At 35.2% G+C, this 24,978-nt stretch overlaps 2 protein-coding genes, 1 long non-coding RNA gene and 2 other non-coding genes across 5 annotated transcripts; 2 read left to right on the forward strand and 3 right to left on the reverse strand.

The window, feature by feature from the left end:
- Positions 1 to 1,183: 1,183 nt before the first annotated feature.
- On the reverse strand, positions 1,184 to 1,256 carry TRNAV-UAC (transfer RNA valine (anticodon UAC)). The gene has a single exon. It is a non-coding gene; the product is annotated as a tRNA-Val (tRNA).
- Positions 1,257 to 1,558: 302 nt separating this feature from the next.
- LOC141404407 (U1 spliceosomal RNA) lies at positions 1,559 to 1,723 on the forward strand. The gene has a single exon (XR_012413006.1). It is a non-coding gene; the product is annotated as a U1 spliceosomal RNA (small nuclear RNA).
- Positions 1,724 to 9,323: 7,600 nt separating this feature from the next.
- Positions 9,324 to 12,034, reverse strand: Klp64D (kinesin-like protein 64D). The gene has a single exon (XM_073987709.1). It carries the CDS (start codon positions 11,860 to 11,862, stop codon positions 9,823 to 9,825), a length of 2,040 nt encoding a protein of 679 aa, XP_073843810.1. The 5' UTR covers positions 11,863 to 12,034; the 3' UTR covers positions 9,324 to 9,822.
- Positions 12,035 to 17,778: 5,744 nt separating this feature from the next.
- Positions 17,779 to 19,618, forward strand: LOC141404307 (tRNA (guanine(37)-N(1))-methyltransferase). Its single transcript, XM_073987778.1, has 2 exons — positions 17,779 to 19,424; positions 19,487 to 19,618. The coding sequence occupies exon 1, from the start codon at positions 17,957 to 17,959 to the stop codon at positions 19,397 to 19,399; it is 1,443 nt and encodes a 480-aa protein (XP_073843879.1). The 5' UTR covers positions 17,779 to 17,956; the 3' UTR covers positions 19,400 to 19,424; positions 19,487 to 19,618.
- Positions 19,619 to 23,332: 3,714 nt separating this feature from the next.
- On the reverse strand, positions 23,333 to 23,799 carry LOC141404188 (uncharacterized). Its single transcript, XR_012412971.1, has 2 exons — positions 23,705 to 23,799; positions 23,333 to 23,631 (listed from the first exon to the last, which is right to left on the reverse strand). It is a non-coding gene; the product is annotated as an uncharacterized lncRNA (long non-coding RNA).
- Between the last annotated feature and the right edge of the window lie 1,179 nt (positions 23,800 to 24,978).

Below are 24,978 nucleotides of genomic sequence, written 5' to 3' on the forward strand. Positions count from 1 at the left end.
ACACTAGAGTAATTTCAATGAAATTTTGACATGAAACTTTGCATTTTTGGGAAAAATTCATAATTTCAAGAAACTAGTGTACGCGGTTTCATGTGTTCTGCAATTTTGCTTTGTTGCAATATTCGTATGAAACAAACAGACCGTTTTATTTTACATTTTCCTTTACTTTCATGCCAAAATTTCAGTGAAATTACTCTTAGTGTGGCCCGGGACTTAGGAGGTATGTACGATAACTCAAACGTTTGTACAAATTGTTGTTTGTACAAACTTTTACAAAATGTTGTTCAATAACAAACTTGTTCAGTAAAAGAGAAATGAGAAGTAGTTCAAAGTACTTGCAAAAACTTGCAAATATGTACTTTTTACTTGCAAAGTTATCGAACAGGCATATTATAATATACGTAAACAGTTTTCTTTATGCCCTCAGCATTTATGCTAACGAGGGTATATACACTTTCATACGGGCAAAATGTGCCTCATCGAAATAATGGTTTTAGACCCCAAGTATGGTTGGACGAAATGTGTTTCAGACAATTTGGAGTTGATTTAGCCATGTCCGTCCGTCTGTCTGGCTGGCTGGTGCTCACGATAACTCTCGAACGGATGAACCGATTTGTTCCAAAATTTGGCTTTCGCAATATTTTGTCCAAACTTAGTTTAAGTTCGAAGATGGGTTATATCGGTCCACTCCTTCCGGTACCTCCCCCACAAAAGTTCGGAAACATCGATATTCCCGCAAATTTTTGAGCTTCAATTCTATCCATACTTTTGTCGGTTCGCCCAACATTTTGAAAACCCCCCTAAATACATAAGTTTTTTTGGGAAAAAGTATTTCAATCCACAGAGGCTGAGGGGTTTGAGTGCGGGGTTGATTGGCTGTCTGGCATGGCACAGCAGACTATTGTTAAATTCATTCATATTCATTCTTGATGTCATTCGTAAGCGGAATATTTTCCTTTTTAAATTTTACAGCTTTAATCAAAGGCATAAATTTTGTTTAATTTATTCAATTAATAAAAAAACAAATTAAATTTCTAGTAATTTTTAAGTGGAATGTTTTTCTTTTTAAATTTATAATCTTCGTCAAAAGAAAATACAAATGCATAAATAAATTACTTTTGTTTAAATTAGTTAATTAAAAAATAAAACACTGTAAAAATTAAAAAAGAAAAAAATTCAACTCTGGTTCCATCCAGGATCGAACTGGAGACCTTCTGCGTGTAAAGCAGACGTGATAACCGCTACACTATGGAACCACTTGGCAAACACATGACAATATCTCTACACAAGCAATGACAAGCATAAATAAACGAACAGACACACCAATAACAACAACAGCTACCACCAACATTCATTCGAGATATGTCTACAAAAACAACCACTTTTGTATTCGACATCGCTTGATGGCAAGCAAATATTTATAAAATGTTTTTTGTGCGCTGGCCTTTTTGAACTTCATTGCTATTTTGTTTCGCCGTGTTTCACGCTATTCCCATATAATTCTCATTTAGTTATAATACGTAGAAATTGAAATATTTCAGTTTGAGCGGAAGAAAGCATACTTACCTGGCGTAGGGGTTACCGTGATCATGAAGGCGGTTCCCCCGGAGTGAGGCTTGGTCATTGCACATCCGGCTGAGTTGACCTCCGCGATTATTCCTAATGCGAATAACTCGTGCGTGTAATTTTTGGTAGCCGGGAATGGCGTACGCGCCGTCCCGACATAAATTAATAAATTTGACTATGGAATAAGGGGAAGTGGGTTTGTTTTGTTTGTTGGAGGGTGGTACATAGTATTTTCAGAAGGAAATCTTCTGTCGTTTCTATCACCTACCGTTGAATGGGGAACGATGTCCCAGAATGAAGAAACTTGACTGACAGGGCTGTCAGATATGGCGATTTCTCGCCAAACGTGGCGAATTTTCAACGCGTTTGGCGACTTAATTTTTGACTTGGCGGATACGCAAAGGAATTGACATTTGAAACCCAGTGGGTTTGTTAAATCCGGTTATATATAAACGTACTATAAAGCTAAAAACAGATACAACGTTTGATTAAAGTTTTGCGTTGGGCGTCGAGAAAAAAAAAACAACAACAACAGGGCGACGACGATACCAAAGTCCAGCGTTTATCTGTTTGTCGGCATATATTTCAAATGAATTTGAATTTTTCGGCATCATGCCCAACAGTGTAAAAACGGCCAAAACGACACAAAACTTTAATCAAACGTTGTATCTGTTTTTAGCTTAAAGGTGGTAAACAAGGCGAATTATTAATAATGAAGTATTTAAATTTGACGCAAATTCGCTTTATCCAATCAGAAACTCAGTTTGAAACATTTCCCTACCTTTTGTTAATTTTTTATAGCTGTGTTCCAGAACTAAAAAGTTTTTACAATTTTTACGACTTTTACACATTTTACTCCAAAAACCGTTCCCGTACACAAAAAAGTTGTAAAGTGTTCACTTCTCTTTAAACAAACATGGCGCTGAATGACGCTCTCTTTAAAAACTTTTTACACGACAAAATTGGGCGAGTAAAAAAATAGTAACATGGTTGCCGGCGTCTGATTGGCTGATACGCCGACTTTGACATTTGTTCCAGTTTTTTTGACGTATTTTCCATTTTTCCGTTCCCGAACTATTTCAAAAAACTTGTGTGTGACAACAAATTTTTTGCAGTTCTCTCTTTTACGAGTTTTACTATTAAAAAGTACGGGAACGAAGCTTATGTCTTATTTTTCGTTAGTCGTGAAAATACAAAACAGATGACATCTAAGCTTTGTTCCAGAACTAAAAAGTTTTTACAATTTTTACGACTTTTACACATTTTACTCGAAAAAGCGTTCCCGTACACAAAAAAGTTGTAAAATGTTCACTTCTCTTTAAACAAAAATGGCGCTGAATGACGCTTTCTTTAAAAACTTTTTACTCGAAGAATTTGAGCGTGTAAAAAATAGTAAAGTGGTTGCCGGCGTCTGATTGGCTTATACGCTGACTTTGACATTTGTTCCAGTTTTTTTGACGTCTTTCCCATTTTTCCGTTCCCGAACTTTTTCAAAAAACTTTTATGTGAGAATATTTTTTTACAGTTCTCTCTTTTACGAGTTTTACTATTACGGGAACGAACGAAGCTCTAAATAAGTAAGGATAAAACGGTGGAAGGAACGAACAGCCACGGGGAACCACAATAACAATGTCAACTGATGCAAATTCTTGTTCCTCGAGATATTTGTCATTTAGGTTCGTCTTTTCTACAGTATGTGTTATGGCCAGTGTGGCCATTTTAGAATTTTGCGGCTAAATTTAGCATTATTTTTTTTTTTGTATTTAGCCGCAAAATTTCCATTTAGCATTTTTCTTAGTCACACAAATTTCTTGGGAAAGTAAATTGAGTTTTTTGGGAGAGAGCGGAGAGGAAAGAGCTTCTCAATACTCTTTCCTACCCCCTATTGCCTAAAAACAGAATTTACTTTCCCGAGAAATTTGTGTGTCTAAACACGGACTTAGCATTTTTTCATTAAAAATTTTGCATTATTCTATCCACGAAATCTGCGATATTTTAGTACTGTTTTTATTAAAAATTCTGATAAATGTTGGTTGAACAGAACAGCTGTTAGAACAGCTCAAAACATCGAAGTTTTTCGTCTTTGCTCTGAGTTAAAGGAATAAAAATATGAATAAGCAAATAAAATAAAACAAGTCAAAAACTTTAAGTTTGCCCGGGTCGAACTTGTTATACCCTTCACCACGAAATATTCAGAACTGATATGGAATAGTTAGTTTTTTTTTTGTTGGTCCTAATGTCATTATTTTAGGTGGAGAAGTTTTTTGAATACTGGGAACCCGAAATACTAAATAATTCAGTCATCTAAAAACTTGAAACTACCTGTAATCGGGCGCTACCGTTATATGGGGGCTATATCAAAACTGGATCCTATGTACTCAATTTTCGATGGAGAAGTTTTTAACTACAACGAACTTTAAATACCAAATGACATCCAATTTTGCGCGAAGATGTTAACAAAAAAAACTAAAACCGATGGTGCCGTTAATGAGGCCATACCCAAAAATTTGGCATGTGTCCGTGATTTATGGTGAAGAAGTTTTTTAACCACTTTGAACACAAATGACACCCAAAATAACTTAAATTAGCCAGTATCTTTTTATGGGACCCATTCCAAAACGTTAACCTATGTCCAAAATTTTTAATGAAGAAGTTTGTTGACAACCTAAATTCTAAATTACAGCTAATTCGGTCTAAAAATGTAGCTAAGAAACATAAAAGATTCCAAAAAGTGACTATTCCAAAACGTGGACTCTATGTCCACAATTTGGTGGAGAAGGTTTTTGGAACCTTAAATATCAAATCATAGCTAATAAAATGTAGCCAAAAACAGCAAAATACCTGAAATCGTTTTATAGGGCTGTATCAAAACATGGACCTATCTAGTCCATCTTCGAACTTGACCCGACTGCAAACAAAAGACGCATCGTTTCAAATATTCAGTGCCCAATCTCGATTTTTGTAGATGCCAGAGTGGTTACCACAGACGGACAGATATGCATATGTATATCGACTAAGAATTTTATCATTAATATATGTTTTATTAAAAAAAAAATTAAAAGTAGCATTATTTTTTGGCATTTTAATATTTATTTTAGAATTTTTTAGCATTATTTTAATGATGATTTAGCTGCAACACTTTTTTAAATCTGGTCACACTGGTTATGGCAACTAGTCAGCCTCATCTGATGCAATCATAAAATTCAACGTCGTCCGCTCTCCTTCTTTTAATAATGTTTTTAGTGATCGTTAAAAGGTTTTGTAATTTTAACCCCAGTACACAGTGGGAAATATGAGCACTTTAGCGGAACTTTACTAATAACTTTTAAAGGAAAGGGCGTAGATTCCTAAAATTTTGCAAAAATGTCTCTCATATTAGTGGATAGTGTTTGGCTCAAATTGGGCCACATAGGCCCGCGGTTTCCCGTAGCGTTCATGTAACGCCGGCTGCCGTTTTTTACGTTTTACATTCATTTTTCAATCGATTTTGCTGCAAATTAGTATATTCAGTTTTCAGCGGATAGAAAACTTACCTATGTACAAAATATTTTCAATATAGGCGTTTAGGTATAGCCCCCATTGAACGGTACCGGTAGATGGGACCTATTTCAAATGTTACAGACACATTTTCCATGACATCCTTCATGTTAGGTATTTTAAATGTTGAAGACAAAAATTGCAACCGATTTTGATGCAAATGTAAATTTTAAGATATTATCGAATAAACATCCTCCTCACATAAAATCTGTCAACATACATAGGTCCACTTCTGGGTGAAGCCCCACAACCCTACACATCCATTAAGGAGTAAAATGTCAATAATTTTCTGTTTTTGAGGATATCAAAAGAACTACACACCTACAAAGTTTGAAACTAGAGTTGGACAAATCTAGTTCGTTCGTTTTCCTTCTAAATACTTCCCAGACCTGGGTATATATTCTTGTTATATCGACGCCTCCAAACAATTGTATGCTAAGTCGACTTAGCATGTTTTCAAGTTCTTTACATTTTTATGTTTAACGTCCTTTAACTTAAATTCTGTCAAATTTTGGTAATGATCGGACAATCCGAACAGAATTTATAAACAAATATTTACTTAGCATAGTACTGAAGGTCAAAGAAATTTCCAAACTTTTAGAGCTTGTCCTGCAAAACTCGCTTTTCAGAATTAGCAAACTATTATTTGGAGGTGTCGAACGTCCTTTAACTTAAATTCTGTCTAATTTTGGTAATGATCGGTCAATCCGAACAGAAGTTATAAACAAATATTGACTTAGCATAGTACAGAAGTTCAAAAAAATTTCCAAACTTTGAGAACTTCTCCTGCAAAACTCACTTTTTAGACTTAGGGCCATTATTAAATGTGTTCTTTTACTATCTGATGGATTTGAAAATGCAAAATAAACTAATTTGGAGGCATTAAAAATATAATTTTCACATTGAAAGTTAATGACTTGAAGCTCCTCCTTGAAATTCAATCATAACTTTTAACTTTATGTTAACCGAAACGCTATAAATCTGTTCGGTAAATCCAAACTATAACAAAAGAGGACTTATAATAATGGGGGTTAGCATACTATTATTTGGAGGTGTCGAAATGCAAATGTGAAATGAAAAAAATGTATAAAGGACAGAAATGTCAAATGGAAAAGATTATAAAGAAAGTATTTTTCATTTCAAGCTTTCATGGAACAAGAATCCAGCCCCTAGACTCTAGTCACCACTTGTAGGTCGCCAGCCATACGTTGAACTTAAAGGCCTCCACTCACCTATCAGTCATGCTGTCGGGTACAAGCATTTTTTTCATTTCCATTCCCCTTCCGTGTCTCTCCTAGTCCATATTTACATTAGGCAATTTTCTTTGCGACAATCGTCAATTTGAGGGAGAAGAGGTGAGGCATATGGTATCCCTTTGCCTCTCAGCACCCTCTCTCAACAACAAACTGACAATTGCCGCAAGGAAAATTGCCTAATGTAAATATGGACTAGGAGAGACACGGAAGGGGAATGGAAATGGAAAAAAATGCTCGTACCGGCAATTTTCAGGCAATTCCTTTCATATTTTTCGTATTTGACATTATTTTCATTGTTTTGAAAACAAAACTTGTCGGAACAGAATTGCCTTTTATAAACGCAAATGGCAAGTTTAAAAAGGAACGAGAAAAATTGCCGCAAGTAAACTCGCCTAATGTAAATCGGGACTAATTTTAAAATTTTCTTTGTTCTTCACAAACAATTGGTCTGTTCCAGAACTGCTAGAAACTACTAATTTTTACTATTTTTTTCGATAACATAAAGGAAAAAATGTTATCGTAGTAAAAAATAGTAGCTTCTTGCAGGATCTGGAACAGACCAAATATTATTTGCTTTTGAAAATTTTGAAAATAAACACATACTCTGTTCCAGAACCTGCAAGAAGCTACTATTTTTTACTACGATAACATTTTTTCCTTTATGTTATCGGAAAAAATAGTAGAAATTAGTAGATTCTTGCAGTTCTGGAACAGACCAACAATTCACCCAGACTGATGGGTAGAGCTGGCAAACCATCGATATTCCCAACATTAGATATTTTCGATATAATGTTTTAAAATATCGATTGCTATCGATATTATCGTTAAGTTGTCATCACCATTAATTTGGAAATGAAAATGGCAGAAATGTCAATGATTTTCTTGAAATTTTGCACAAGTAGTTCACAGAAATGTGAGGGAGAATAAACAATTGCTTTTATTTTATAAAAAATAAAAAAAAAAAAACATTTTACTTTACCGAAAAATGTGTACGTGTGACTACGGGCTTACTTTCTCACACACATAACCGAAAAGTAGCGAAATTTCTATTTATTTCAAAGAATTGCAGGTTAGAGGTTTTTATTCCGATAATATCGATAGGTAAAACTATCTATCGATATTGAATTTTTAAATAACAATCGATATTATCGATAGTGCCATCGATTTTTTGCCAGCTCTACTGATGGGGGTTCATTTTGAAATCAAAACTATTTTGATTTTCATCAGTCTTGAAAAACTCATGCATACATCGTCGAATTTTCAAAAATTTACACATACTATCAGAAATGCTGTCGGGCAGACTGATGAGTGGAGGCCTTAAGTGTAATTTGACACTTCGATTTAAAACGATTTAAGATACGTTTTATTATTACAGTCGGACCTCGATTATCCGTAATGGTCGGGACCGGAGGCATTACGGATAATCGATTATCCCGGATAATGGAGGCAATGCTTTTATGCAGTTTTTGAACATATTTTTAAGTAAAACTGGCATAATATTGTACAATAAAATCTGCAATTTTTATTAAATTTGTTACGGCAATCCGCCAAATTTTAGAAGGACACATAATATCATCATCAGGTTCATCTGCATTGACTTTGTCCCATGATACCATAAGTACACAAATTGTGTAATACGGGAGAATTTCCAGTTTTCGCTTGTTTACGGATAATCGAGGTTCAACTGTATTTTTTTTTTTTAATTTTTAACCCCCTGATTTTGTAAAAAAAATTATTGTTCTCACACGAATTGTCAAATTTTGTAGATCGATTTACTCGCCTTAGCGCAAATGTGAAACGCTGATTTTTAATGAGGAATTCTTAACTATATTTAGAACGTGTCTACGAAGAATTAGTTCTGTATGTCATCTAGTTGCTCAGCTATGGATGTCCAAATTATTACGAATATAGACGAACGAACAAAAAATAGTTACAAAAACAGGGGGTAAGTGTATCGTTCTCCCCTATGGTTTCAAAATATTTGTTCATTGCTCTATCGCATTATGCGGCCCATACACTGTGGGCATTCAGGACAACATTTGTAATAGTATTAGTACATTTGGAAGTATTTGTCAATGTGTCTGTGAATATTCTATGCAGAATAGAAATCAAAAAAATTTTGATTTTGAAAATGAAACCCTTTTACCCCCAGTTTTTGTAACTAATTTTTGTTCGTTCGTCTATATTCGTAATAATTTAGGCATCCATAGCTCTGCCGCCAGATGACATACGGACCTAATTTTTCGTAGACGCGTTCCATATTTAGTAAATAACTAGCGGACCCGGCGAACTTCGTCTCGCTATTAAGGAATAAAATTTCATACAAAAACTCAATTTTCGATTTTTCCAATTTTCCGACTTTTCCAGAGATTTTCCAAAATTTTCTTCCGTAAAGACCTTCTCCTCGAAAATACGAATAACTGGCAAGAAATTTTACAGAAATCGGCCTAGCCGTTCTCATTTTATGAATTACTATACATTTTTTACACCATTTTTATATATATAGATTCCTCATATAAAAATTAGCGCTCTACATTTGCGCTTAGGCGAGTAAATCGATCTACAAAATTTGACAATTCGTGTGAGAAGAAAAAAGTTTTTTACAAAAACAGGGGGTAAATCCGATGATTTTTGTTTATTTTCAAAGTAACCAACAAACTATTTTTTTTAAACAACAAATATTTGCGAGGAAATTGGAATACTTCAATTATTTTTGGGGGAAAATTTATCTTTTCAGAAAAATGGATTGAGCGGATGCAACACACACTAAATCACAAATACACAGGGCCCATAGTGTATGGGCCGCATTAAGGGAGTTATTTAGCCGATGACTATCGCCCTCAATGTGAACTAACATGAGATAAAAAAAGAATCCGATCGGGACAGTTTCACACGTCATCTGCACATTATTCACTTTTGGAAAAAACAACTGGAATATGCCTTGTTCGCCCAAAAAACCCTCTCTTTTGGTTGGTGGTATGTGATATAAATAATATTTCATGTTTATTTTATTTGTGAATATTGAATATTTCTGAATAAGAGTTTTAAAATGCCATAAAATAAATATCATCTACAATATATTGCACTTATTTCATGTAATTATTAAATGTATTCTGTAGTGTAGTATGTAATAGTTTTACTTTGAAGCATGATTAAGTTGATATTTGTTGTTTCTGTTGGGTCCAAGAGAAATGCTAATAAAATAATACTTCGAATGCAACTTAATTGACGTTCCTACATACATACATATGTATATCCTACGCTGAGTATTCGAGTTCGTGTGTAATTGAAATGTTTATGATTTTGCCGATGAGACCATTATGTGAAAGCAGTAGTATGTGAAAAACAAAGCTACGACAAACCAACACTGGGTACGAAACAAAGATGCAAAAAATTCGGGAGATAGCTGTGATGTATGGTATACGTGTTGATGATGTCCCACAGGGGGAATGTAAAGGTCAGCTCAATATCGCCGTGCTGTTGTAGGTCTGGGCACACCCGATGTACGGGGACGTGCTATCGATGACTTGACACGAACGGGTTGTGTTACAGAATCCGAATTGTAGCTGAGATAGACGTGTGACAAATCAACAAATTCGCTGTTATCTTTGGTAGATGTCTTTGAATCGGTTATATGTTTGCGCATATTGTTGCCAGTGTAGGCGACACACTTCAATTGCCATTCACCAATATCTTCATTCCAATGGGTGTATTCATTAATCATCGATTGATATTCCTTGGGTATGTAGGAATTTAAGACTAGTTCACACAGGGCCAATTCTCGGGAGAGGGAGCGTATATTTTCATAGATGGCCTCCTTTTCACGTTGATGTTCCTGTTGCTGATCAGCTAATTCGGATTTGACGCCCATCAACATTTGCATGACTCGATGAATTTTCTTTGTTATGCCGGTATTGGCCTCTTGCAGGGATGAGTAACGTTCTTCGATGTCAATACGTTCGGTTTCTTTCTGCTGCAAAGTTTCACGCAACATTTGTTCGGCCTTTTCTCTTTCTTCCAATTCTTTCAGTGATTGTTCCAATAGTTTTTCTTGTGTCTGGGCTTTTTCCAAGAGATTTTCACCACCCACCAAAATTTTGCCCTCCAATGACATCAGTTTATTGCGTAGCTGCTCCTGTTCAGATTTGGTCTTTGAAATTTCCATTTGATGTTCACGTTTGCGTTTTTCGAGAGCCTCCTTCTTGGCCTGTTTCAGCTCACGCAAACGTTGTTTCTCCAAGGCTTTTTCGGTTATTTGGTTTTGATTTTGTGCCAAAACTTCGGCTTCAATTTCTTCTTCGTCCTCCTCTTCTTCTTCCTCCTCCTCTTCCTCAACCACTTCTTCCTGTGGTTCGTCTTCGTAACCATCCTCCAGTTGCTTGCGTAGACGTTCAATTTCCTCTTGGAAGTGCCTAAGCAAGGCATCTTTGGGTTCTTCATTGACATGCATGCGGTTTTGAATATTCTTGGCACGACTAGCGTAGCGCAGTGTGGAAATTGTCTCCATGTAATTGGTGTCTGCTGGCGATATGGTGGCACACATGACGGTCTTAGAATTACCACCCAAAGAATCCTGCAGCAAACGTGTTAGCTTGGAGTTTCTGTAAGGAATGTGAGAACTCTTGCCATCCACCAATGCACTTATGACGTTACCCAATACGGAAAGAGACAAATTGATTTTCGTAGCCTCTTTTAAACGTTGTCCACTGGCCTGAGTTTTGCTTTGCCTCTCCGATCCGGCCAAATCAACCAATTGCAATTTGCCCATTCTAACATGCTGTTGACCACCTTCTCCCAATTCACTGCTTTCGATGGTAATGGAGAATATGGCATGAGATCGTGAGGATTCTTGATTCATTTTAGTGGCTCCCACAACACGATTTTTGTTTCCCAATTTCATAATGTTTTCCAAGTCGTCAGCATTGTGAACAACATAGCCGCTTAGGTCCTTTACAAAAACACCTATATCAGGCCTCTCCTTTACCTCTAGGCTTTTGGTGACATCCTTTCCCAACAAATCACGAACTTCTTCGTTGTAAATTTCCATGTAGCTTACTCTTACCAAAAATTTCTGATTTTCTTTGGCCTTGGCAATATGACCGAAAATATGTGCAAAAGCATTAGGAATTATACCCTTAGTTTGGGGACTCTCAGGATTACCAGACATGGTGTAGGTCTTACCCGTTCCCGTTTGACCATAAGCCAAGATTGTGCCATTGTAGCCTTCCAAAACTTTTTCCACAATTGGCCTGGCCGTGTCCACATACAAATCCAATTGACTGCTTTCACCATCGAAAACATTATCAAAGTAGTAAGTTTTGGGTGGTTCATTGGCAGTGGCTTGCGGCTTCACTACAGTTATAGCTCTCTTCAGTTTATCCACCTTGATAACACCCAATGCTCCTGAAGTCACTTCATTTTTGTCCATAGGTCTTGCACGTACGACAACTCGAACATTTTCAACTTCTGCTTCCGGTTCCTGATACTGTTGGTCATTTGTCATCTTTAGCGGATATTCTCGAATGGAATTTCGTATTTGCGTTTTTCTATTTTTTTATTTTTTCACGTCTTGGATAGTTATTTTGGTTGCTTAGCTAAGGTGGTAGGTTTTTCACAAAATCGATTTTTGGTGTATCATCAGCTGTCAACTTCCACCACCAAAACAAATACAAAAGGCTGTGGTGGATATTTGTTAATTTGTAAGGGTTGCCAACTCTTAATGGGTTTGGATCAAGGCATGGCACATTTACCAGGTGGAAGCATTAGCCAAGAACTACAACAAAAACCAGAAATCGGAATTTAAAATACTTATTTTTTTTTGACATTGCTGCCAGATCTACCATTTTTCCGTTCCTTTACTTTTCTGGTAAAAATGTTCATGAGAGAGCAATTTTGTGCAATTTTGACACTTTTCTCTTTTACCACTCTTACCAATAAAAAAGCAAAGGAACAAAGCTATAATATCGGTACTTTACGATGTTTTTGGGTAAGTTAGCGATGAAAAAAAGTAGTCGTAAAGTTCTATCCATGGTAGAATAAAGTAAAGGTAGGCCACAGCTAACAGCTGATTACAATTTTTTTCTTTTTATGGCCTAATCTGTCAAAAGCAGGGTTGTCATTTTGTACTGTTTTTGACATTATGCAATCATAAAGGTAGATGTATCGCTGAATTGTTCCAACAAAAAAAATTCTGCTGTAACACTATATCTTAAAATTGACAACAAGGACAAATAATGTGTATTCGCGTGGCAAAATAAAATTGTTGATTTTTTAGCAAAACTTACGAATGAACAATTTATCAAATATTGATATTAATTTAAATGTGTTCCAAAAGTACGGGAATGTAAAAATTAAAATTGTTGTAAAAATTCTGCTGACATTTATCAGCAAATCGGATGCCAGCAATCACGATGTCAGATTAGCCAAACTTGTCAAGTAGAAAATAAGTGAATGACATTTTTCATTGTCATAAGTTTGGGAAGAACTTTTGCTATTTTTGGAACACTTTTCCAACAAGAATATTCTGGAGCCTAGCTAAAGAAATGTTCTTACACTATATGCACTTTTAACATATAAAGCTCTAAGTTCCATATGTTTTTGTAATACGGATAGCTATGCAGGTACATCTACCATTATTATTTTACGATGCCATTTGACGTTTTAAGCCATGGCTGCAGGGTAACATTTCTCAGTGATTTTCATACCTGGCCTACCTCTACTTCATTGTACCATGGTTCTATCGATAGCAAGAGCGCTGTCAACATTTATTAGAACTTTTCATTCATAATTTTGCGTTTTAATTTTAACTATTTTTATCGCTAATGCTTTGTTTATACCCGGCATCGTTTCGTGATTTCGCGCCAAATCAGGCCAAATTTACCATGATATCGCATACAAACATGAAATCATCTCATTTCGTAATTTCAGCGAATTGAACATCACAGTACTCATGATATACAACCATGTTTTTGCATAAAAAAATTAACACAAGTTGCAACACTTTTCACATATCACAATAGACAAGGTAGATGACGAATTTCTACAACAAAAAAATGTAATATCAAAATTTCATGAACAAGATGAAAAAAATTGAATTATATTGCTACAATGTTAATTTTTTATTTTGTTCCTGTACTTTTTCATGGTAAAATTAGAAAAACGGTAAAAGTCTTATAATTCTTTCCTATACACATTGGTTCAAACAGTGCGGGAAAGGACAAATGACAGAAATTGCAAAAACTCCAGCAGAAATGTCAAAATCAACGTATCAGGCAATCAGATGCCCGCAAAAAAGCTGCTAGTTTCTACTCGCACAAACTGGTATGACAGAAAATGTTATTCTGCTCCATTTTTGTTGAAAGAGAAGTGCGAATATAGTTCTGGTACGCATTCCTAGCACAAATCGGGAGAAAATAGTGCATGTAGTGCTATTTTACATGTTTTGTAACCAACATTTTCAACAAAAATTTCTAGTTATGATGCTTCAACGATAAAATAATTTTCCATTTGTACGTTTGTTATTATTATGCACAGTAATTATCGAGTACATATGTTGATATACACAATTTTACGATAATTTTCAAAATACAGCAGTAAATTTCCATACTGCCGTATATTTTTTACGACGAAATACATTTGCAAAAATTTGTTTTAAAAATGTATGTTCCATTTTTTTATAAGCATTTAAAATAATTTTTATAAAATATTTTTATAAAATACCTTCTTTTTACATTAAGTATTTTTAACAAAATGTACGCTTGGTGCCATATTACAAGAAAATGCAACCCTGTGTGTGAAATTTACGAATATCAAAGAGGAGACAAAATCTCGTACGAACAATCGTTTAATACCACGGTTACACTATTGAAGGTTAACCCACTGGGTTTAATAGATGCAGTGGGTTAATCTTTGCTGGTTACACTTAGCTTTTCGAGGGTATAAACTGTCAGCTGATGTTTGTTTGCGTATACATACAAAATAACTAATAAAGTCGTGTGTTACACTTTTACAATTTCTCGTATGAGATATCGTCCCCTCTTTGCTCATATTGGTATATTTTACACACAGGGATACATTTTTTTATCATGGTATCAACCGTACTTTTTGTTAAAAAAGTGTCTAATACCCCGTTTATATATAACCGGATTTAACAAACCGACTGGGTTTTAAATGTCAATTCCATTGCTTATATTTCAAACAACTCCTCATAAAGAAGGTTAACCCTCACAAAAGCACTAATATAAACAGCATATAATGAAAAAAAAAAAATAAATAATTTTATGATTTCCAAATAACTTTAGATTTATTAACTCCATAAAATCTCATGCGACCAATCGTACACGTGTAAAACACGACAAACTCTGTTGCAAACACAGTTGCAACTTTTGGTACTTTTAGAGTAGAGTTGAATTTTTTTGCACAAATACCGAATACAACACTGTACTTTTGGTGGATTTGTGCCGGATTTAAAATAAACCCAGCCATGAGAGGATTTAATTTTTGTATGGCAAATCTGGTCAGATTTGAGCAGATTAGGCAAATAAATCCTCATGAAGTGGGTTAACCCGGCAAAAAGATGTTGTGTAACCGTGCTATAAATGTAAAACGCCACAGTTATTTTGGTTGCTTAGCTAAGGGGTAGTTTACACTATATGTGAATGTCATATGACATGAAATTTTCCATCGTTATATATTCGCTAATATTTGCAATATTGGAGATTTTCCTTACCGAAAAACATCGGTAATTACGGAAATTTTAAGCATTTTAATTTTAGGGCGAAACCTATAGCTCTGCGTGTTGCGTGTGCGTTCAAAAATACAAAAACAAAATACATGTATTTGTTGTTGTTTTCAATGTGAAATACATGTATTTTGTTTTTGTATTTTTGAACGCACACGCAACACGCAGAGCTATAGGTTTCGCCCTTATGCTTGGTTTACATTTACGAAATCCACTCGATTTTAACTGTCAAATCCATAGGTTAAACGTCAAATGAAATCCAGATGAGATTTCATTTGATGTTTGAGCTATGGAATTGACAGTTGAAATCGAGTGGATTTCGTAAATGTAAACTTAGCATTACCGACAATTGTTGGTAACTCAAAAAATGAGTTAGAGAATCGCACTACAGGGACTCAACTCAGTTTCTGTGAAAATGTGAAATGAAAACTTTTATAAAGGAAAAAACTGTCAAATGAAAAAAATTATAAGAAAAAAATTTCTCATTTCTAATTTTCATAGTCCCGGTCCACACTAGCGTGAATTTTACTAAAAAATGTCTCCCAGTAGTCATGGTAGAAAAAGAAAAGGTAAGAGTAATACTCAGCTGACTGAACTGGGCTGTAATGTTAGTGTCAAAGTCCATACGACATTTTATATATTTATTTCTATGTTCGATGTATATTAGGGATATATTTTTTAAGAAAAAGAACTATTTCCCATAAAGACTTCTTCATATCATTGACATGTAAACTTCTCCAAGTCCGAACGACGTGCCGCACACTAAAGGTAGAAACACAATGAAATACGCCGCTTTTTCACGTTCAGTTTCATGTAAAAGACTAAGGGCCAAGTACTACCTAATTCAAATGAATAAGGCAGTATTTGAATTAGGTAGTACTTGGCCTTTAATCTTTTACATGAAACTGAGCGTGAAAAAAGCGGCATATTTCATTCTGTTCACATCTTAAAACACCGCTTATAGTGGCAGTACAATATTTGTTAATATGTGTGGTATTGGTATTGATTTTAAAAACAAAAGATTGAAGCAGCTTCTCCTTTGATGCTCTAATGGGCCAAATACATACGGTCCGTTGTGTGACGCGTTGCGCGTTGAAAACAACAATCACATGAAAAATGTGTAAGTGCCAAGTTTGTTCTTGAAGTTTTCATGTGGTTGTTGTAACGCAACGTTCAACGCGCCCTATGTGCAGCGGCCTTAACACATTTTTTGAGTTGCCGACAAAAATCGGAATTTAAAATACTTAAGGCCTGGGTATATAAGCTATCTCGCCTGCTTGCCTTGCTTTGCTGCTTCATTTCTGACATAATAAAAATAAAAGAATAAAGAAGGCCGAGACAATTTCGAACTGGGTCGCCCTTCTCTTTTTTATTCTTTTATCAGAAGCAAGCAAGGCAAGCAGGCGAGGCAGCTTATGTACCCAGGCCTTTATAATTTCCAACGTTTGAGTAGAGTTGTGTTTTGGGCGTTGAGAAAAAACAAGAACAACAGGGCGACGCCGACACCAAAGTCCAGCGTTGATCTGTTTGCCGGCATATATTTCAAATGAATTTGAATTTTTCGGCATCATGCCCAACAGTGTAAAAACGGCCAAAACCACACAAAACTTTACCCAAACGTTGGATATGTTTTCAGCTTAATTTTTTTATAAAGAGATTTAACACTTCATATTCGAATAGCTTGTGTGATACCACTACCTTGGTAGTTGTGCCATGGATTTGATGTAACACCTTCTTATTCCACCATGGGTACTCCCATGGCATTGCTGTCAAAATTCATATTTGTCATTTGAATTCGCTGTGAGGTATAGAAATGTCAAACTGTACAGAAACAGGTAGATGTATCTCGTGAAAAGAAAATAAATAAACCTCAAAATTTTTTTATTCTTATGGCCCAATTGCTGTCAAAATTCATATTTGTCATTTGAATTCGCTGTGAGGTATAGAAATGTCAAACTGTACAGAAACTGGTGGATGTATCTCGTAAAAAGAAAATAAATAAACCTCAAAATTTTTTTCGCTTCTGTTTATGAATTTTGGCATTTAAAATCTTTGCTTTTCTTTGAATTCGCTTGATGGAGGATCTGTAATTGGGCCATGGCTCGTGCCAAGACTTGCCTTTCTCTATTGACATATCCAAAAAAAAAAAAGAAATTGCAACAAATCTCGATTCTCTCTCGACATTTGTTCACATTTGTTGTTTCCAACAATTGTAAACAAATGCTTCTTCTATATTTTGGATTTGTTTGCATTTTTGTGGGGCCTAACAAGTATCTCTATTGACATATCAAAAAAAAAGAAATTGCAACAAATCTCGATTCTCTCTCGACATTTGTTCACATTTGTTGTTTCCAACAATTGTAAACAAATGCTTCTTCTATATTTTGGATTTGTTTGCATTTTTGTGGGGCCTAACAAGTATCTCTATTGACATATCAAAAAAAAAAGAAATTGCAACAAATCTCGATTCTCTCTCGACATTTGTTCACATTTGTTGTTTCCAACAATTGTAAACAAATGCTTCTTCTATATTTTGGATTTGTTTGCATTTTTGTGGGTACTCCCCTTAAGTTGTGGTTGATTTTTGAGTTGGCAACACTACTCAACTGTCAACGTGAATAAACGTGTTGAACGAACATCGGGAAGGGAAAGAAAGGTAAATTTATTTTTGTAATAAAAGATAAAATAGAAAAATATTAATTTAGAAATTAGGACAATATTATATTGTATATATTAATGAATGAAATCATTATTTAAAAATCCTCAAATTACCTTCAAAGAACAAATCTCAATTAGTTGAAGAGATAAATACAGATTTTCTTATGAAGAGTGACCCAAACAATTGTAGCATTCATTCATGTATAAAATTATAATACAACATATTTTTAGAGTTGCTACTCCCTCGAACAAATTTACTCAATTATTACGCCAGCGTCATTTTTGGAAAAATATGGATTGTGAACTATTGCAACCGCCTTGTGAGGTACAAGGTATGCTGGAATTGAAGAGGGAAAATTTTGCTAAAGCCATACAAGTTCCTCGTTTGTGGGTACGCGAAGAAAAAGCACAAAAGGTACTGCCAATAGTAAAGAAATTGTTACTGAAAATGGAAAAGCTAAAACCTGTCAAACCATGCACATTGAACGAGATTGGTGGCCGGGAGATATTACTGCATCCAACACCAGTTAAACAGTGGGAAGATTTGCCTTGTAAAGAATTGGAGGAGTATGAAGTGAAGGAGGACAATTTTGCATTTACCGAAATACAATTGACCTATGACAATTGGAGAGCAGATGAAATTCTGAAGGCAGTCTTACCTAAGGATGAGGAAGGTCTGACTTCCTACTCACGCATTGGTCACATTGTCCACTTGAATTTGCGAGACCATTTGATGCCATATAAAAATTTGATAGGTCTGGTATTGCTGGACAAAGTGGCAAATTGTAAAACGGTTGTCAACAAGGCCGCCACCATTGATAATACCTATCGTAATTTCCAACTTGAGTTATTGTGTGGAGAAGCCATCTATCAGGTGGAGACCAAGGAAAATGGTGTGTTTTTTGAATTTGATTTTTCAAAAGTTTACTGGAATCCCCGCCTATCCACAGAACATGAACGTATTGTGCAAATATTAAAGCCGGGCGATGTACTGTATGATGTGTTTGCAGGTGTTGGCCCATTTTCAGTTCCGGCCGCCAAAAAGAAATGTTCCGTCTTGGCAAATGATTTGAATCCTGAAAGTTTCAAGTGGCTGCAGCACAACATGCAACGCAACAAATGCCAGAGTATGGCACAAACATTCAACAAAGATGGACGTGATTTTATTTTACAAGACCTTAAACAGGATTTGATTAAACGTTGGCAGTCATCTGATAAAGCTAGTTATAAAATTCGCATTACAATGAACTTGCCTGCAATGGCTGTGGAGTTTTTGTCAGCATTCCGTGGACTCTGTGAGAAAGAATACCGCGAAAATACCATTGACTTTACAAAGGATAATTTGAATTATCCCCTGGTACACGTATATTCCTTTGCAAAGGGTTCCAATACCAAAGAATTGGTATTACAATTGGTGGAAGAAAATCTTAAAATCCCATTAAAAGACAATCTGGAGGGAGTTTACTTTGTGCGCAATGTTGCTCCCAATAAGGATATGTACCGAGTGTCATTTTTTCTAACCAAAGATATTTTGACACAACCAATTGTCGTTACACCCCAAGAAGAGTCAGAAAACCAGTTGAAGCGAAAACAAGAGGAAGAAATTGAGGATATTACTAAAAGTAAAATCAAATGTCCCTAAACCAGTAGATTATTAAGCACAATAAGTAAATAAAACAAGGTTATTCTAATACATCTCCTTTGTTATTTGTTTTGTTTTCTTTTGTAGTTTAAAATGGGTCGCAGGTCAAAGCAAAAATCTGGAGGAGCAGTCGCTGCTAAAAAGACTAAAAACATTTTCAAGGTCAATGATGTTAAACAAAAGAAGAAACCCAAGGAGGTTCAGGGAAAACTAAAGAAGGTATATCTTAAAATGCTAAAAAATAAGCATCGCACAACATTTCACATTTTTTCTTCTGTCTTTTCTTAGATCAAGGAAGCCGTTACCAAAAAACAAGAAAAAGTTGATGCAAACTTGCGGGAACTCCACAAGGACTTGGTGGTAAAGAAACCACAACCGTCAACATCGAAACCCCTAAAGCCATCCAAGAAACCAGCGGCTAACACCAAAAATGTTTCAGATAAATTGGGAGATTTGAAATTCTAAAGTAATCGTTGTGGAAACAGAATTTGCTCTGAAATTGTGTTTAATTAAAGCCTTCCAGCAACTTCCAAGACTTAATCCATAATTGTCCTCCTACCTTTTTTAGTTTTAGTTATGTTTATTTTAGTTATAGTCATTTAGAGAAATGATATATTGTATTGTAAAAACCCCAACGGAAAAAACTAATTATGAAGGAACATTCATATCGCATTAAATATATAGACCCATAACACCACCGTAATATTGACTGAAAACTCCACGTTGGTTTCATTTAATTTTGCTGGAGAATACATTGGTATGTCTTTTGGGGAAGCATAGCAAATTGTTACAGGCGCGATCATAGTTTGCGGGTAATAAGGCGGATGCAGAGTTGAGGATAATTGGGCGATAGCTCGAGTCACTCCGGAACATAGAGCCAGCCGTTGTGCATTCCATTGAAGTTGCAAATTTTCTACTCTCTCTCCCGCTCCAAATAACATCACCCCAATCACAATAACCCCAGCAATCCCATTCAGGGTGTTTTCTCAAAATCATTGCATGGAAATGTGACAGCCAAGCGGACAGAAAAGCCAACATATTACAACAATTACAGGTTGGGGGTTGTGAAATGGCCAGTTGATATTCTGGAAAACTGCAAACTAAATAAATATAAATATAAATAAAAATAAATAAATATTTGAAAAACTACATGGACGATTTTCGCCGTACAGGAAATGGTATAAAACGGAAATAATACAAACCGCCTAAAATTGGTTCATTAAATTATCGGGTATGTTTTACAACAATTACAGGTTGGGGGTTGTGAAATGGCCAGTTGATATTCTGCATAACTGCGAAAAAATTCAGTGGATCTGCAGATAAGAGGAACATGCCTATTTTGCGCTCTGGCGGATGTATTTGAAAAACTACAAGGACAATTTTCGCCTTACAGGAAATAGTATAAAACGGAAATAATACAAACCGCCTAAAATTGGTTGATTAAATTTTTGGGTATGTTCTAAGACACACTTCACCTCTCACTTCACGCCTCAAGCATTTTGTTCACCCCATGTACTCCTATTTTTCAGCCCTATTCTGAACATTCCCATGGGAACTGTTTCCCATGGGAGCGAAATTTCCCATTCCCACGTTTTCCATATTCTCAACGACGTGGGAACAGCAAATGATGGGAGCTGGAATTTCGAAATTCGAAATCAGTTACACCAAATTATTATAGCATACTTTTGGGGGGATGTAATTTTGTTTTGTAATACAAAATGCCTATTTGCATTGAATTCGCGGTTTTTGAATTAGATTAGCAAAGCACAACTCACTTAATTCAACAACCGCGCATTGATTTATGGATTTTTTAAGTGAATGGAGTCAACGATGTGTGGTGTTGTTCTAATAAGCACATTATCTTCAGAATTTTCGAATTGGTGTAAGCATTTTTTTAATTAGTAGGCAAACATAAGTTTTGTGTATAAAGTAATAGGAACTTTTTAAGTTTGCAACGAATTTAAAAATTGTATGTTGATTCGCAATAATTTTAGTTAGGGGTTTAACGCGTGTATCGCTAGTTTTACTTATTCCTAATGATCGCTAGAACTCGTATTTTGCATATTTTTAAAAAAATTCAAAAAGAACCAGTAAGGAAAGGATCAAAGTCGGGCGGGGCCGACTATATGATACCCTACACCACTGTGAATATGTAAAATATAAATCGGAGCTATATCCAGTTCTAAACCGATTTCGATATAATTTGGCACATTTATTTCTAGACTGAATTCAGTCACACATTCCAAATTTCATCGAAATCGGAAATATATAGCGTGTTTGGTACAGAAAATACGTGAAATCGGCCGAAAATATATATGGGAGCTATATCCAAATCTGAACCGATTTCTATATAATTTGGCACACTTATTTCTATACCAAATTCAGTCAAACATTCCAAATTTCATTCAAATCGGACGTATATAGCGTGATTGGTACATCGCATACGTGAAATCGGGCGAACATATATATGGGAGCTATATCCAAATCTGAACCGATTTCGATATAATTTGGCACATTTATTTTTAGACCAAATTCAGTCACACATTCCAATTTTCATCGAAATCGGACATATATAGCGTGTGTGTTACAGAAAATACGTGAAATCGGCCGAAAATATATATGGGGGCTATACCAAAACTTGGACCGATATAGCCCATCTTCGAACTTGATCTTCCGACGGCTAAAAAAAATGGTATTCCCCAATTTTCAGCGAAATCGGTCAACAAATGCGACCTGTATGTTGCGAACGGACGGACGGACATGCATAAATCGACTCAGAATGTGATTCTATATATATCCCTAGAAGGAACTATGGGTCTATCTCGCTTCCTTTTGTATGTTACATACAAATGCACTAACACATAATACCCCTTACCACATAGTGGTGTAGGGTATAAAAATTCGGATATTTTTCACGATTATTACATATTTCAGAAAACGTATCTCAAAAAAAATAAATAAATAAAATACGTTTTTGATTGAATCTAAAACTAAAACACATGCCCTTGCAAAATTTCAAGCTTCTACGTTCAAAAATAACGATCCTATTCAAGAAAAGGCATTTCGGAAAATGGAATAGCATTGCAATAATTTAGCATATATGTATGTACGTTTGTGTGATAGTTGTCGTGTCGTTGAAGAGACTAACACGTTTTCAATAGAACGTTAGTCGTCTGATTTAAAAAACCGGAAGATTATATTACGAAAATGAATACAAGTTGTAAAGATTGTATGTATTATTGTTATTTTCCAATATATTTTAATAATTATTGCCAAAATTCTTTTGAAATTGATTTGTTTTTACTTGCTGTGCTGCGTTAACAGAATCAACCATGACTCTTTTTCTCGTATTTCAATACATATGGTCTGTGCCAGAACTGCAAAAATTGTTGCATGTGTTTCTGAGGCAGAGTTAATTTTTGGAAAAAAATTGCCTGTGGTTTTGCGCGACGCCGAATCAGGAGAGAACCGGATACACAGGGCGGCCGTTTAAAATTGTAGAAAAAGTGATGCCCGTATCAGGGATGATTTTCAACAGGGCCATTCTTGAACAAAGCCGTATAGCAAATACAACCCTGATAATACCATAGGGTTTAGAGGACAGCTGGTGAAAACCAAATAAATAAATGTCGGAAAATTGTGGGAAAATTACAGAAAATAGGAAAAATAGTGGAATAGCGTCGTTGGCGGGGGTATTTAAGCGAAGGAATGGAAGAAAAACGCCATTACTAATAAGTGGTGTGCTTCAAGGGGCGGTTAACTTTCGTCCTAATAATACTACGTTTATATATAACCGGATTTAACAAACCCACTGGGTTTTAAATGTCAATTCCATTACATATACGTCAAACAAATCCTCATAAAGAAGGTTAACCCTGCAAAAGGCTATAATATAAACATGGCCTAACCTTCCGAAATAAAAAGACAAATAAATTTCAAAGTGTTTTTTTTATTGTCGCCGAAGAAACTTTATTGTGATTTTTACATACGGTTGGAGTGTAAAAAAACAAGATGTGAGTTGGTTTTAAAAGTTGGGAAAAATTTTAAATAATTTACAGAGTGTCTTGTGTTTCGTGTTTTTTTTTTAAAGATTACACTAAATCAGCTAAAAATCGGAATACAAAATACTAAGAGGGCTGGAGCCAAGGAGGGAGTTCTATAACGAGGGTTGTGAGGTCTTCCAGGTTACATATCAGCCGGAGGCCGTAGCCCCGAGAACCGCCACTTTTTCCCTATAAAGACAAAATTGAATAAAAATAAGTTTCCAGGAAACAAGGTAACAAGTCAAAAATTATGAATACGTACCAAGAATTAAATATCCCCCACAATCCGAGCAAATTGACTGCTGTTTCCATTATATGTATGGACTGGAATGTCCATCGAGTTTTTGAAGCCACCCTGAAAAGAATATAAAGAGATAAAAATTAATAATTAAAAAAATATAATTAACAGAATTAACATAATTAAATAATGACCAAAAATCTGCAAAGATAAAAACCATTTAATTAATTTGCCGTAACTACCAGATTTTATAATAATTGATTTAACGTATGTTTAGATTATAAGAAAAATCGTGTTGTCCGTAGTTAGTATGGCTAGTGTTTAAGTTTCGTTTGTGAGGATTAGTAATGCCCAGTTTGAGTGTTTGAACAAATGTGAGATAGGGTTACCTTCGCATATACCTAGATTGTTGTTTTGGTACATATTTGGGACATGAAATTGAAATGTCCAAATTCTATCTAAGCGAGCTCATTTAGGAAGAAGTTTTTTTTTTTGAGTAGAAAAAGGATGCGTCACGATTGGCATCAAATCTAGTACTAAAGGAAGGCAATCTGTATTATAGACTCACGTAAATACAATTAATTATCGGGTATTAATAGTCCCAGAAATATCTCCTAATTTGTTAGTGTTAAGAAAAATGATAATGTCAATAAATTGTTATTCTGTATGAATGTTAAGATGAATATGTTGTGTTAAGTCTGTTTGTAAGAGAGGAAATCAGGCGTACGTTAGGTTGAGGTAAGTGTGTGTGGAAATCGGGGCCCTTTTAAAAATTCTAGTAAATTGACATGGACTAAAGGGTCAAGGATGGGCGGGCATAGTGGGGGAGCATACCAAAACCAAGCTCCTTTGTCATAGGTGTATGTTGTGTAGTGTTTGTTTTGTTTGTGTGTTTGTTTAAAGATCCATTTTTTTTTCACGATTGGAACATTCCCTAGGTTTGATGGTGGCAGGGTTAAAAATCCCCCCTGAATTGCGCTCCTTCCTGAGCTAGACGGAACCCCACCATGATGCCGCATAGGCCAGAATGTAACAAAATCTACTAATTTTTACTACTTTTTTTTGTTTCGTTCGATAACATAAAGGAAATTTTTTTATCGGTGTAAAACATGTTAGATTCTTGCAGGTTTTTGTATCATATAAGAATATGCAAAATCCGAAGTCTACTAATGGCATATTTTACAGTACATTTTGTATGCTTTTATTAAGCAAACACATGGCGATTATAAATATTTGCAATAATTTTGTCGTGTAGATGTCTTAAAATATGTAATTTCATAAAAATATGAAATTTCTTG

This window comes from Musca autumnalis, unplaced genomic scaffold (assembly GCF_047663935.1).
Source record: "Musca autumnalis isolate F117 unplaced genomic scaffold, ASM4766393v1 scaffold_4, whole genome shotgun sequence".
Lineage (NCBI taxonomy): Eukaryota > Metazoa > Arthropoda > Insecta > Diptera > Muscidae > Musca > Musca autumnalis.